The sequence below is a fragment of the Gymnoscopelus braueri genome (assembly GCF_963280865.1).
Source record: "Gymnoscopelus braueri genome assembly, chromosome: 21".
In the NCBI taxonomy this organism is placed as follows: domain Eukaryota; kingdom Metazoa; phylum Chordata; class Actinopteri; order Myctophiformes; family Myctophidae; genus Gymnoscopelus; species Gymnoscopelus braueri.
Genome location: NC_137623.1, coordinates 29,575,497 through 29,591,443, shown reverse-complemented (window position 1 = coordinate 29,591,443; position 15,947 = coordinate 29,575,497). Strand labels below are relative to the sequence as shown.

At 44.8% G+C, this 15,947-nt stretch overlaps 2 protein-coding genes across 2 annotated transcripts in view; one reads left to right on the top strand and one right to left on the bottom strand.

Moving 5' to 3' along the window:
* Nucleotides 1-644: 644 nt before the first annotated feature.
* On the top strand, nt 645-8,319 carry LOC308077224 (E3 ubiquitin-protein ligase MSL2-like). Its single transcript, XM_080417841.1, has 3 exons — nt 645-2,313; nt 4,217-5,712; nt 6,383-8,319. The coding sequence occupies exons 1-3, from the start codon at nt 2,172-2,174 to the stop codon at nt 6,689-6,691; spliced, it is 1,947 nt and encodes a 648-aa protein (XP_080273967.1). The 5' UTR covers nt 645-2,171; the 3' UTR covers nt 6,692-8,319.
* A 2,954-nt stretch (nt 8,320-11,273) lies between these two features.
* Nucleotides 11,274-15,947, bottom strand: part of tnfsf10 (TNF superfamily member 10) — a 14,951-nt gene continuing 10,277 nt past the window's right edge. Inside the window, exon 7 of the mRNA XM_080417709.1 lies at nt 11,274-15,005. Coding sequence (XP_080273835.1) covers nt 14,796-15,005 — 210 coding nt within the window. The 3' untranslated portion in view covers nt 11,274-14,795. The remainder of the gene's footprint in view (nt 15,006-15,947) is intronic.

Below are 15,947 nucleotides of genomic sequence, written 5' to 3'. Positions count from 1 at the left end.
TATGCTGTATCCAACATGACAGCCATGTAAACAAGCATGCAAGCAACGTCTTTACAATGTTGCTCTCAAGAATGTTTTTGAAAACATTTGAAGCAAGAAATAGACCAGCACTTATGGAATACTTTCATCATAAGCAAGGACATATATTTCGTTTTGTTGTTACTTTTGGGTCAATTTATTTACTAAGTAGCCGTGTAATAAGCGGGATTGTCGCTGCGCGGTAGTTGTTGAGAAATAACCCCTTCGGCTTCGACTCTGTGACTGTGTTTAATCATCCTGTCCGGTGTTATCTCAACAACTACCAGCGCAGCGACAACTCGAACTGGGCAAAACGTCACTTGATGCTGATTGATTCATTTACCCACATCATGTGGGTAAAAGTTTTACCCACATGATGTGGGTAAATGAATCAGTGTAATCTGAATATATTAATGAATAATCAGATATATTTGTTTGAATGTTTTTCAATATTACTTTAATATTGATATCAAGGATATGATTCCTTTTGGTATAGGCCTATGTGATATTAATGGTACCATCGTCGGATTTACTGTCAAACTTTTAAATGGACCGCTTTGTTTGTACGTGTGTTCTCGCGAGATCATTGTGGCCCAACAGCGCCCCCTCCAGAAAACAACCGGAGATGTTCAAACTACTACTCGGCTAAAACCCATAGCAAGGAAGGTACACAAACAAACATTAATCTCCATGTTGCTTCCAATTCTCCAATAACCGACTGGAGCTCCGCCAGAGGCCGTGAGAGGACTTGCTTTCGGCTACACTCGCTTTATTTCTGCGTCAATCCAACGGGTGGAAGAACGACCAGCAGTGGACAGAGGGGCCTGTATTTATTTAGTTGGCCGTGTTCTCAGGCGCTCGGAGCGGGCTGCTGTCGTCACTACAGCCCGGTGCTTCGGGCCTTCGGCGGATGTTATTTTTTTCCCACCGCACAAAAACGGCAAAGTGTTCTTTATTTCTCAGGATAAGCTGCGTTTTAGTCGTCGTTCGCTCTTCCTGCGAAGGGTTTCTGCGATCGTAAAGGACCCGGCGGTACAACAGTCCGAACTGAAGAAGGGGGGCCTGTGTTTTGTTTTCGCACTAGTCGGAGGAAGCGAAGCCGCCATGAATCTGTGTGAACAATAACAACACAATCTGAGCCTGGCTGCCCGTCTGGCCTGGTGCCTCTTGGCCGGGGGAGCAGTCAGTGCACCGGGGCTACGGTCTGGCCTCTGGCCGGGGGGGGAGCAGAGCAGTGCACCGCGGGGCTACGGTGTCTCTTGGCCGGGGGGGAGCAGTCAGTGCACCGGGGCTACGGCGGTGCCAGAATGCGCGGTGGAATGAAGCCTGCCGCTGGTGCCGGGCCATCCTAACCTTAAACAGCACCGACCACCATGCATGTTGTTGTGGATGATGGTGCGAAGAACAGCGCACTGTGGACACAGCGTCAATATAAAAGCCCGTCTGGATTGATCGCTGCTGCTGCGACCCAGCAATAGTAACGGTAAATAGTAATTAACTAATGGTAACAGGAGAGAGCTCCACATCAGAGGAAAGGGCTCAACATCAGAGGAAAGAGCTCCACATCATCACAACCATGCAATATGGTTTAGTCATCATATTAAGTAAAACGACAGACTAGACAGTGGCATGAACAAACCGAACCCCTCTTCTTGGATCAATTAACTTCTCTTCTTGGATCAATTAACTTCTATGCATCCGATCTGAGGAGGAGCTCCCGCCTTCTTGTTTGCACTTCTACAGCCTGACATCCTGTTGTACATCTTTGATTGTTTTTATCATTAATTTGTTACGGTTATTTTTTTAAGTATTATTTAACGCCAATGTGTGGCTGGAGATGCGATGAGGATGGATTGGTTGTGATCTAAATAACAAGAAGACTAGTTTAACTAACACAGACAGTTAATATGCATGTGGACTTTACGGTCATGGGAGGAATGAAGCTTTTATACGCGACCCCCCTCATGATCTGTGTTCATTCCAAGGACCACCACCACAACAACAACCCCTTCCTCCCCCCTGGCGGACACTAGTCACCATACAGACTGCACAGGAGCAGCAGTGACAGCAGCTCTCCTGCCCCCTGGACAGAAGTGTTTGTTGTACCGTGATTGGTTTCGGTTTGTATTATCTTTCCACCCACCCGGACGGACATGAACCCGGTGAATGCGACCTCTCTGTACGTGTCGGCCAGCCGCTCGGTGCTCCAGTGTGACCCCAGAGACCCCCGGGCCCTGGCAGAGCTCTGCAAACTGCTGCCCTTCTTCAGACAGTCGCTGTCATGCCTTGTGTGTGGTGAGTGTCCTGGTGTTAGGGGCTGTCACCATTGCAAATTTAAGTTGACGATTAATTGTCACACAAATAATTGCGATTAACGCAATTGTGTTTTTTTGGCATTGAACATTATGAATACAACTTAAACATTTTGTTTGGTTTTTACTAGGCTTCATATTCATAATCACAAATTGCACAGGGTAGATATGACAAATAACTTAAATATACCAAGAAATTACTGACACATTTAATAATATACTTTCAGGAAAATGCAAAAATAGCGGAAATAGCTGAAGCTATTTCTGCTATTTTTAGAAACGTTTGAAAATGTGTTTAACATTTTTCAACATGGAAACGATTATGACGATTATGCAAAATAATTGCGATTATCTCAAATAATTGTGACAGGCATGTGTGTGTGTGTGTGTGTGTGTGTGTGTATATATATATATATGTGTGTGTGTGTATATATATGTGTGTGTGTGTGTGTGTGTGTATATATATATATATATATATATATATATATATATATATATATATATATATATATATATATATATATATCACACAGCTTTCAGAGACTGCACAGTGAGGGGGGTGTGTCCCCCCTTGCTTTGCAAGAACGTTATACCTACTTAAACACAGGAGTTCTCCACAATAAATGTGCCTTTTATGTATGTTTTTGTAACTTGCAATTCATGATAAATTAACAAATTTCAACATCAAGTACCATAGCAGATTTATTTTTGTTTGTGACATTAACAAATTGTAACGTGGCATTACTTCAACAGTTGAAGTAATGTCACGTTACACTATTTCTAAATGTCATTGGTTACTCTTTGACTGACAAATTAACAGTACTGTGACATTTACCGTACAGTCCTTGGAACATAAATAATAAACCCAGGTCCCTCCTCTTATACATACAGTAGCCTACCGCAGACAGTTTTCCCACCACTTCCTGTAGTAAAAACAAACAGCAAGGATGTGGGTGTTTGCATGGTGTTAGAAAACGGGTAATATGCATGTTGTTTTGAATGTTTTAGCACAGTTGTGTAGTCAGTGGTTCTCAAACATTTTACATTTCAAGGACCCCCATAACGAGTGCACAAATGACATACAGACCTGTTGCAGTAAGGGCCCTGGACCCCACTTTGAAAACCACTACTGTAGTCGGTATTCTTCTTACGTGTATATTGTTATGAATGTCTGCTGTCAGTATTTCTGAAAAGGTCCCTTACCACTGACAGATGCTCTGTTAAACAGATACTGCATGCGTGTGTGGGGTGCCTTTGCTTATGAATGGACTTTCATCCTCCCGTCCATCTGCAGCTGCTCTTCTTGGCGACAAGCGTTGCTAAGGAAGCTCCGCTCAAAGAGCGGGTTGTCTTCCCTCTGTCAACTTAACGAGACTCAACAGTTTTAATGAACACTGCCATACACACACAGAGGTAGCAGGTGAATCTTGCTATAATGCTATCTGGCATTGAAGTTGCAATAACAACCCTTAAAATAATCACCTGCACGGAATGTATTGCTTGCGGCTAGTTGCGGCCTGTAGTTAGTCTGGTCTGCTCAACCATTCAGCTTGGCACCTAACCTCACTAAGCAGTCAGGGAAGTGTTTGTGTGTGTGGGGATTAATCATTCATGTCATCATGGCATGGTGTAATCTGTCTCGTTCCTGTGAAGTGTATAATGCATCTCCTGTTTACAAATCCTCTTGGTTTTCTTTCCTGCACTCCCTTCCCCTTCCACCTCCATCACTCCTTCCCTCTCCCTTCCTCCCACGCTCCTTGTTTCTCTCCTCACATCTGTCCTTCAATCACTTTCTCTCTCTTCTCACCTCTTCTCACTTTTACTATCCCTCCTTTCCACCATGTCTCTCCCTCCCTCCCTCTCTCCTCCTCCTCCTCTTCATGCAGGTAACCTGCTCCAAGACCCCATCGCCCCCACAGACTCGTCCTGCCAGCACTACGTATGTCGCGGGTGCAAAGGTCAGAGGATGCAGCTGAAGCCGTCGTGTAGCTGGTGTAAGGACTATTCCCGCTTCCAGGAGAACCGCCAGCTGTCCCTGCTGGTCCACTGTTACAGGAAGCTGTGTCTGTACATCGCCCAGTCGCCCCTCGCGCCGCACATAGCCAGCGCGGCGGGCGACTCGCCGGACCTCCAGGCCATCCTCAACGAGGGCCTGACGCTGGCTGAGAGCGAGCAGGACGCCACAGAGGATGCCGTGGACTCGTCGGACGGCCAGTCGCACGACGGAGGCGCAGCCTCCTCCTTCGTCTCCAACCAGGTCCGTCCGGCGGAGGTCGTGGCTCCGCCGCCGGCCGTCGTCGAGGTCAAGGTGGAGGACAGTCCGAGCCGGGTGACGGGCGTCAACGGGCTGCACGACTGCAACGGGCTGGCGGAATTGGACGCGCTGCAGCCCATCGCCATAGAAACGGGAGGAGGAGGAGGGGTTTTGAAGTCGGAGGTCTTCGAGGACCAGCTGCCGGTGTGTGTGAGCGTCACGGCCGGCGGCGACGGGGGTCTGTGTGAAATCACCGCGTTCGGGGAAGAGCTCAAGCACAGCGGGGGGTCGTTGCTGCTGAGCGTGGAGGAGGTGCTCAGGACGTTGGAGACCGCCGACCCCGACCCGGACCCCCCTGGTCCCCCCCTGCCGGACTGTGACCCCCCCGCCTCCGTACCGCACGCCAGCCTCAACGGCCCCCACTGCCCGTTGGGTCCCGACTCCTCCCGCCACACGCCCTTCCTCCCACCGGAGAACAGCCCCCGCCCGCCTCACCCTCACCCCCAGCCCTCGCTGCAGCCTCCCCCCCAGCCCCCCACCGTCGTCCCCCGCGCCCCGTCTCGCTGCCACCGCAAGCGCTCGCGCTCGGAGAGCGACAGCGAGAAGGTGCAGCCGCTCCCCATCGCCAGCCTCCTGCGCGGGGGCCCTCCCCCGCCTCCGCTCGGTGCCAACAACAACTCCCCTCACCACCACCTCCTCCACCACCACCATCACCACCACCTCCTCAGTCCGGCTGCCGCCAAACGGGAGCCCAAATTCCCCCTCTCGGGGGCCGTTGCGCTGCCCCACCACCCCCACCTGGCCCCCGTGCCCAACGGAGGCCCTCCCAAGGTGGGTAAGACTGTGCTGGTGTCCAGCAAAGGACTGAAAAAGGCGGTGGAACACCACGGCGGGCAGAAGAAGGCCTACACCAAGGCCAGGCAGGGCGTGCCCAAACCCCGCGCCCAGCCGCATGCCCGTATGCCCCCTCACCCCCACTCTCACCCTCTGTCCCATCCGCCCAGTCCCTCCAAGCCGCTGTACAAAAAGCCTGTTGAGAAGAAGGGCTGCAAGTGTGGCCGAGCCACCCAGAACCCCTCAGTTTTAACCTGTAGGGGTCAGCGATGTCCCTGCTACTCCAACCGCAAGGTGAGAAACGAGGGGCAGCAGCAGGCAGTGGTGGAAAGTAATCGTTCGTTCTTTCTTCATTCGGATCCACATTAGCTGCCAACAAAGTAGGGTCCACAACAAACATAGCAATACATAATCACATATAACACAACATAAAGTACAGTACTAGTACTGTGCTACTTTTACTTAAGTAAATAAACTCAGTACTTCCACCACTGGGCAGCAGGTGCTAGTTGTCTGCCCTGCGTCTTACATTACAGCCCCTCATGGTTACATTTACTTCTGACTTGGTTGGAATGTAGCTGACGCTCTCATCCACAGAGTGGTGTAGATAGAATATACTTCACTCTCTAGTTTAGAGAGTTACAATTAGAATAAAAGCTGAGATGAGAGGTCGGAGATCTTCTCTTCATATTGGCTAATGGCTAGAGTTATCAACATGTTTATTTTGCTATTATTGTTACCTTTTTGTTAATTGTGGTTGATTTGAGGAAAATAGTTAATTTCATAAAATAGTTAATTTCATTCGTTAGCAACAGCAACAACAACAACAACAACAATATACAGTAATTCAACATTATTTCAGAAGAATAACATTCTTGGAGAATTATTATGGTTCTCTCTTTTTGTGTTATTACAATATGAATGTGACGTTTTATAACATTATTCATAATGCTGTCATTCCCAGGCATGTTTGGACTGCATTTGTCGGGGTTGTCAGAACTCCTACATGGCCAACGGGGAGAAGAAACTGGAAGCGTTTGCGGTTCCAGAGAAGGCCCTGGAGCAGACCAGACTGACGCTGGGCATCAACCTCACCAGTATCACCGCGGCGGCCCTGCGCAGCCCGGCCACCAGCGCCCCCGGTGGCAACGCACTCATCAACGTGGCCGCGGGAACGGCGGCCCCCGCGGTCACGGCCGCCGCCTTCATCTCCGGGGCGGGACACGACAGTAGGGCCTTTGACGATTCGCTGGAGATGCGGTTTGACTGTTGACGCCCGGCCCACTTTTTTTTGGTTGATTTTGACGCGCACATTCCCCGCCCCCTTTCCTCCACAGGTGGGCGTGGCCTCCATCGGAGCCACGACGAAGGGCCCGCCACTGCAGGGTGGGGGGGTGGCGGGGCCAGAATAAGGCAGCTACAGTGACAGGCGGTAGTGAGGGCCAATCAGCTCTCAGGCTGAGGAAAAAGCCCTCCCATCTGTTACCTGGAACTGCACCATGCTTGTGGTCTTACGGAGTGATGCAGGGTGGACAAACAGACAAGAGAAGAAAGAAAGGAAGGGACGGGAGTAAAACACAGAGAGAGAGTAAGACATATGTAGCGTTACTGTATGTTCCCAGATTTCACTTCAGCGGCGTTAGACAAGTTGTCGTCTTCTACATGGGTAAAGTATAGAGCATGTTGTGTAGCCAAGTCTGAGTTCTGAGCAGGTGTGTGTGTGTGTGCGCGTGCGTGAGTGCGTGTGTGACGTGTGTATGTGCGTGCGTGCGTGTGTCTGTGTGCACGCGCGCGAACGAGGGCATTGTTTCTGGTTTGGACACGAACGTTGTTGTTATAGCAGGAATGGAGACATCATCATTAGAGGCTGGTTGTGTAATTTATATAATAAAAACATTGTTTTTGGTAAACGGACATCAATTTCCATTTAAGAGGACATTTTATGATCTATTTTATAAGTTACATGTGACTGAGGAAGGGGGTGAAAACGGGGGGGAACTCCTGGCTCAACCAGAGAGTTTCACAGAAGAGAAACGAGGCATACAGGTTGGTTAATGGCATTTATTATACGATTCACAAAACTTCTACGATACAAAGTAATATGAAGTCGGACAGTGATTCCTGGCCACTGACCACTGAAACATGACAGGCATGTGTCAAAGCTATCAAATTACCTGTGTTCATATCGGTCTGTACTTAACAGCGGCTTCGGTGAGATGCTGTCAAATTATTATTTATTGTAATTCCGGGGATGTGGCGCAACCATTTGAGTTGTACATAGACAGTCAGTACTGTCTATTCTCTACGCCTTCTCGTGGCAGGTGAGTCGGAAGGATACAAACACAGTGACAACACACAAATGCGTGTGGGGAGGAATTAATTGGCATAACGACAAAATTGGGGAGAAAAAGCACTTCATTTTTTCACTTTGCACATATGAGCCAGTCACAGTCTCATAAACGCACTTAATTGTCTGCCTCGTTCTCTTCTGTCAAATAACCTGGTTTAGTCGGGGTCCCGTCGCCTCCCTCTCCCCATCAGTTCTGACTTCTTCTGGAAGCTACACAACCGCTGCTAATTTACCAGAAAAAGGACTTCAAGGATAGTGCAACGAGCGCTCCTTGTTTTACGTAAAGTTACATTAAATGCGATTTTTGCAGTATTTATTGGATGTCACCTGACTTTGGTCGCCCGGTGGGTGTCTCTGCTTGTGGATTGGACCCACCCACCACCACGATGGATCTCTTTCATGACTGTCAACAATCAGTCAGTCTTTGACACTTCCTGTCTAAATTATGTTGCTGTCTGTTTAGTGTTAGTGTCTCCAAAAACTGTTTTTGTTTCTCCCTTGGGGCATTTAAATATCTGTAATATAACTGTAACATATTTCCACAAAAAAGAAAATCCAAAACAAAGCTATCTTGTGTGTCTGTTTTTATTTATCTCTAACTTGTTTTTTAAATTAGTTAGAAATGATCTACACACGATAATCTTTTTATCCAGGTTTGTTTTTGTAGGCTCTGCAGTTCCAAGTTATTCAGCCTTTATTACCTTTTACAGCCACTGGAGGGCATCACCAGACTGTTAATGCCTTGAAAATGTGCATTTTGTCCACACTAGTCTACAATGTGTAGAATATCAGCTTTTTGTGTATACATAATTAAGACCAAAAAATGATATTCAAAAGACAAAAACATTGATTATGTAACATCCTAATGTATCAACATCAGTATTTGCAGTGGAGTGGATTTGTTACTGTTTGGCATTGTTGGGAAGCAAATCGTTGCTGTCGGGTTGAAACCTAAAGTCCAAAAATGTTACTTTTCAGGATGAAAATAAATAAATAGCAGATCTACAAGCTGAAAACACATCGCATTGTGACACGTTTTGAGCTTGTAGATCGACACAGTATGACAAAGTAAGGAGGCCGTAATTTACGGGGGGAAAAAAGTTAAAATAATGATGGATACAAGAGGTTTATGCCCGACAGAAACAAAATATGAATGCACAAGTCTACATAACTATAAATGCTAACAATGTAGGCTCTTTGATCTGGATTGAACCTACCCACAATGCTTTGCTAATGTTTTCTCTCCTGTATCATGTGTGACTCTCACTGTCTGTAGGTGCAGCTCATCCCAATGGAAAGACTTCCCATCAAGATGATTAATATACCACACAAATATGAGCAAACTAATTATAATTCTGAATTCTGGTTGCTTTATAGTTCCTCGCGGCAGCAAGCAGTTTCAAGTCAGAACAAATATTTACTTTTGTTTATAGTCAGCAAATTCTCCCAAACTGAAAATCGCTCCCCCCCCCCCCCAAAAAAAAACTGCACATTCAAACCACAGTATGTTTTTCTTATTAATATTCTACAGCCCCAGTCCACAGGCCTATGTGCCAAGTAGAGAAACTCTACTGACCACTGGTCAAAATGAATCCTGTCTACCATCTACTTATTGAACCAGTGGCTCAAGGCCCAAAAGTCGGTCAACTGGATGTAGTGACAGGGTCACATAACAAAGCTCAACACTTCTCTGGAACAATGGTTCTCAAAGTGGGGTCTGGGTCGGGACCCTCACCCATTTACATGCTGTAAACTCTTGAGAGTGCACAAATGGAACCATTACGGGTCCATTTGTGCACTCCCTGAGTTATGGGAACCCTTGAAATTAAGCCAGTAAGACCGGGAACGCATCTGTGTCATTTTAATATTTCTTTGGCTATTAAAGAAATAGCAGATATACAAGCTCTTTTTTTTTTATCGTGAAAATGTGTGTAAATCTTTGAATATATATATACACATTTTTAACTCAAATCTTTGCTTCGGGGGGTCCCTGGAACAAAATATCTTGAGATGGGGGCGGGGGGGGTCTGCGTACAAATACATATCATTTTGGGTGGTCCTTGACATGAAAAAGCTTGAGAACCACTGATTATAGCAACATACGTTTTGTTTTTTTCAAAAAACTGTTAGGATTTAGAAGACATTTGTAGAATCCCCCAGAAGCAAAGATGTGAGTTACAAATGTTAATGTTAAAAATATATATATTCAAAGAATTGCACACATTTTGCATACAAGCTCATCGCTTCAGTAGATTTGTTTTTTTTGAATAGCCAAAGTATAAGATAATGGTTAAAGTGGTTAAAATCTAAAGTGACAGATGCTTTCCCGTTCTTAATGGGTTTGAATGGTTTTGAGAACCGCTGATCTAGAACAAGGTGTTGTCACAACTCCTTGCGGAAGGTGGAACGTAGGTCCCCAGTAAAAACCAGTTGAGAAGTGCTTCTGCACGACATAGTTTGAGCCTTTTGAGTCTTTCTACAGTATACTGGAAGCCTCCAGTGTATCATCAATGAAAAAGGAATTTAACAAGAGCGACGTGGACATTAGAGCATCAATCCATTTGTCATCGGCCATTACGCAAGTCCCTTTGTCAGCCACGAGAGCTGGTTTTAATCAAGAATGTCAGAGTAAGTGAGGGGGAGAAGTAGAAAGAATTTTAGCCTTATAGACAAAAATTGAAAGGGTGTTGAGATGTCATTCAGAGGACTCAGGACTGTTTTGTTTTCCCCCTCTTCTATCCTGCCAGGCAGTTAACTTCATTCACATGGGGGGCGCTCCGGGTCTAAATTATTCCCTGATCAAGTGTCTAGGATAAAACAACGGTGGTATTTTTGGTACCAGTGTTTATTTTGACAGCAATTTTCCATTTAGTTTTAGTCATATTTTAGTCATCTGAAAAGTTTTTGTTTTAGTCGACTAAATATAAGATTATAGTCGACTAAATCTACAGTTTTTGTCGACTAAAATGTATTTTGGCGGGCCGTGATGGCGTCGTCCTGGCTGATTTTACACTTGGTCGCTTGCAGAGCTTTTAGATCTGCTATTTTCAGAGTGCAACACCCGAGCGCAACCAAACATAAAATGAATTGTCTTAGTTCTACTGGATCTCTTCTCTGCTAATCCCTCCCTAACATTTTAGTCTAGCTTTTATTTGTTGATGAAATTGTCAGTATATTTAGTCATAGTTTTAGTCATCATAGCTTAGTTATTATTTAGTTTACGTCAGTGAAAAAAGGTAGTCGAACGTTTTTCGTCATAGTTTTAGTCTACGAAATCAACACTGCTTGGTACTCCAGGTCCAGTTGACTTCCACTGCTATAGACGAAAGACCATCATAGCGGGCCAAATAAGGTTATAGAACTACAGTATGCACTTGAAAGATCTGTGCCAATTGCCCTCTTGACCTAGGATCGAGTCCTGCCGGTGCCCATACTTCCCCCCTCCACTTAACATGTCAGTACACTCTTACCGGAATTTGTGTCACAGTGTCTTTATTTAAACATATTTACAGACAAAACTTGGTTTATTTACATTCACATTTAGCTCCTTTTTGCACTCGTATCCAAATTGACTGGTTTAGTCCAGTGGTTCTCAAAGTGGGGTCCAGGGACCCTCAGGGTTCCTGGAGGGGGTTTCAAATGGACCTATGTAGATCTGTAACTCTGAGAGCGTACAAATGCAACCAAATGGACCCTTATAGGTCCATTTGGTTCCATTTGTACACTCTCAAGAGTTATGGGGTTCCTTGAAATCAAAAAGTTTGAGAACCACTGGTTTAGTCAGTCGTCAGTTTTTTTTGTGGGACGTCCACTCTGCTTTATTGTTGTTCAGAGGAAAACTAGCCTCGGATGTGAGTGGACGTTCCCACGGCAACTCATCTGGCGGCCACCCATACTTATTGTGTGAACTCCCTTTGGCTTATAACATATGATTTCAATCTTTGGAACAAAAGAAAAAGATAAACACCTGTAGACAATTTCCAAGTGAGTTTGCAAGGGTAATCAGTGCTGACGAATGCAGAGCTCACTCACTCGTTTTGGGAGAAGGTTTGGTCCCACTCAGCACCACATATTTCTGTCAGTACATTCACATTTACAGACCGTGCTACTACAGCCCCCCGCTTTTGTACAAACAACATTGTCCAAGCTCATTATTATATCCTTCTTTGGAGATTCTCAAGCTTTAGATTGTTGGCAGTGACAAGTGAGAGAGTAAGTGCTTGATTATATCATTTGCGGTAATCTTGCGCCTTTGATCATGGCAAAAAAAAAAAAAAACATACTTTACATTCAATAGTACAAACCAGGGTTCTTTCAAGCCCAGTTTTGTTACTCCTGGTACTCTGTCCTATACCAGGCGTTTAAATACATTCATCTGGTGTTGCAAATGCCCAATTAGACAGCTAGAATGAGTCCAGATGAATGCAATCAACTTCCTGGTAGGATAGAAGACCTGCAGTTGAACTGGGGTCAAAGAGCCCTGGTACAGACAATAGAACCAGAACAAGAGGCCGTGCCTTCTCATATTTACATAAGTTCCAGAGCTAGGAATGTCCATAGAAATAGCGGTCAAGAAAGCATTCAGGAATAACAGTTGAAGTGTGTAATTATTTGCCATTCATTTGTTTCTTGTTGGTACATTTTCTGCAGAATCATCATGCCTCAACCTTCAAAGAATTGGCTTTGAGTTAGTTTCACACTTGTATCTCGCACCAAAAATAGTGTCTATCTATAAGCTCACACACGCTGTGAGCTTGAAGATCCGCTGTTGTTCTGGTGCGAGATACTGTACAAGTGTGATACTAATTATTTAAAAAATCTGGCATAACAGAAGGATAGAAAATCTAATTTCTGCTCACTGGATGTGACCCATATTGTACAGGGAAGATTATTATGATGACAGAGGGAAATCTCCTCCTCTCCTCTCAAACACACACCATATGTACATAAAATACACAAGAGTTTGACTCAGACAATGACCTTGTTTGTTCTCGCTCGCGCGCTCTCTCTCTCTCTGTCTTTAACAGAGTTTGACTCACACAATCACTGATATTGTTTGTTCTCTCTCTCTCTTTTTACACACGCACACAGTGCTGGTTTGCGCTCACACACACACACACACACACACACGCACTCATACACACATGGATTCAATGCTGCTCTTTCTTCACTATGATTTACACACTTACACGCTCTTTCTCTCTCTCTCACACACACACACACACACACACACACACACACACACACACACACACACACACACACACACACACACACACATACACACAAACACGCATCCCTATCCCAGTGGTCTCCTGTCATGTGCCACGGAGGACAGTGTTGGCAGCTTTTCATTCCAACCGCATGCCACATCAGGTATTCAGAGGCACTTTAAAGGTAGGGCAACAGATAAGATCTAATATTTACATGGTAGTCCATATCTAAACATCAGTTGCTTTTTTCTTAAAACTAGATGGAAATTACTTAAAATTAGACGTTTTGAAAAGGTGACTGTATAGGTAGCAGAATGGAACTGCACAGTGATGACATCACCAGTGGAGGAAGCTGCTGTACACTGTATTGCCAGGACGTATAATATTGGCCTATAAATGAACATTGTAAATGTCTAGCATTCAAAACCAGATACATTTGCAATGCTCTGAAAGACTCTACTGTAAAAGGTTAAATGTAATATATTGATGATATAAGGATCATTGTATTGATTTATAGGGCGATTAGGTGAGTTTAACAGTTTGGACTTCCTCCACTCCTGCAAGGTATTTAATAAAAGAAGATTTTCTCTATCCAGCGATTCCAGCTGGTAGATTTATCGCACTGGGAGGAAGTTTTCATGGAATGCATTGTTGTCAATGAGAGCCAGGTGGACCAGCTTATGAATAAACTTTATTTCTAAACAACTGCTTCCTTTGTAAAATAATCAGTACAGGAAAATAAAAGAAGGTTTTGATAAGAGGTTTTGATATGCACACTGTAAAGTTTATTGGGGTATCCAAAGAGCAAGTATGTTTCTGACTGTGCAGTAAGAATGGGCTGCTATCGCGTAAATCATTGACAACCTGACAACCAAATCTCGCGATACTGCCGAGCCAGAAACGATACATGGCGCGGTTTAGATGTCGCGGTTTAGATGCCTCAATAAAATGACATATTGTGCACATTGAAAATCAGATCAGAAAAAACAAAACCTGTGATATGTCTTCTTTTAACTGCCAAAGTATAGCAATCATTCAAAAAAATTGTTTGTTCACATTAAGCGGGTCCAGCTGGCTCTCATTGACTTCAATGCATTCCATCGAACTTCCGGTTCCAGTTTGCCTCCCATGAGCGCCAGTGACGCATGCCCGCCACCCAATGCTTCTGACATCACAAAACTGCTCCACTGAATGCCGGGGCGGGGCACATTTAGCTGTTCAAACCTTTTCCCAACATTTATAAAACATACTTATTGTTTGAGAATGCCAAATTGGAACATAAGTACAGTTTTTTCCCCCCATTATTTGAATATCCAGCATTTTAAATGATCTGTTGCCCGGCCTTTAATTACTAAACCACCTGTGTAGTGTCTGTCTACTCCAGGGGCATCAATTGGGTATGGCAAGGTATGGCAGCCGTCCATAGAGGGGCTCCCTGGTCAATATAAAAGATTCAAAATGAAAAATAAGCAGTCGTCTCTGGATGCATTCTTCAATAAAAAAATAGGCTGCATTTGAAAGCTTAAGTTGTCTCAAGGCATTTACGCACATTTGCCATGTTACACTGTAGCCTTTGCTGTAGCCTTTGCTATAGCCGCCCTTAGCCTATAACTTATGAAATGAGTGTTTGCTCGCCATTGATGTCAGGTGACCTTGCCATACCTCAGCCTTTGCTGAATTGACGCCACTGGTCTACTCAGAATAAATAACCTCAATAATCCTGGACCTCCGTGGCACATAACTGAACGGAACCTTCACCCAGCGACAGCAGAAAGCCTCTCCTCTGCCTCACCACTCCTCCTCTTCATCGTCTCCTAGCTGATGAGGAAGGCCCCGAAGAAGCTGCTGCGCTCGTCCATGTCTACAGCCGAGGCGTTGCTGACGGTGACGAAGATGCGGTCGCCGCCGGCTAGGGGGACCAGCCCCCCCTGGTGGGCCGAGTGCAGGGAGAACTGGGACCCCCGGGACCAACAGGAGGTGCGGCTCGTCTTCATCAGGAGGATGGGTACTGGGTAGGAGCTCATCTGGGGAAATGAAGTAATTATAGTTAGGAAAACTAGAATGTTATACAAAGACACAATAACTGACTGAAACTGTATTGTGTGTTTCCAAAACAAACAAAAATTCCTTCGTTTTAGTCTTTGTCAACATTTTCAAAACTCATTAAAAATTGTGAAAATAGCCTTTTGGAATCTAACCCCAGACTACCCCATACAATACAATACAAAACTAACACTAAAACTAGGTCAAAACGAAACAAAAATAAAAACTAATGAGACATTCTAAACTATAATAACCTTGGGGTGGTTATGACTAAATGCTCGCTTATTTACATTCAACACAAAGGAAAAGAGGAGAAAGTTCAAAGAAATGAGTGTAACTCAGATGCAAGTTTATAAATTGTCTTTTAGAGCCGTTTAAAGCAGTTTGAGCTATTACTTGTATACATTTATACTCAAGTATATTCAATTAGAAGTCAATTAAAATTATAGTAATTCACTGTTCGGGTAACGCCTTACAATATTAATTCATGTTTAACAAAGTAATTGAACACTTTATGGGCTTTTCAGACAGCACCTGCATTCTCACTTGGATCCGCGGAATCGCACTGCACTTTGCATGTCAGCATCAGATGCGAGACAACGCAATTTCACACGATCATGCCCATGCACTTGTCACTATGCCTGTTAGATTGAAACACAATCGCGATCAGATTGAACGCTTGCCTCTCATTGAAAATGAATAGGCACGTCCTGTGTTAAAAGCTGATTACTTTCTAAGTATTACAGTTACTATTTCAAATGACGTGTTACTAGCTTTATAGCCAGGCCAACATTTCGATAGACAGACCTACCTACCTACCTACCTACTACCTTTATTCAACTCACATGTCCTAGACCTAGACTCTTCTCGCTTCTGGCTCCCAAACTGTGGAATAAGCTTCCCATTGCAGTCAGAACTGCAGA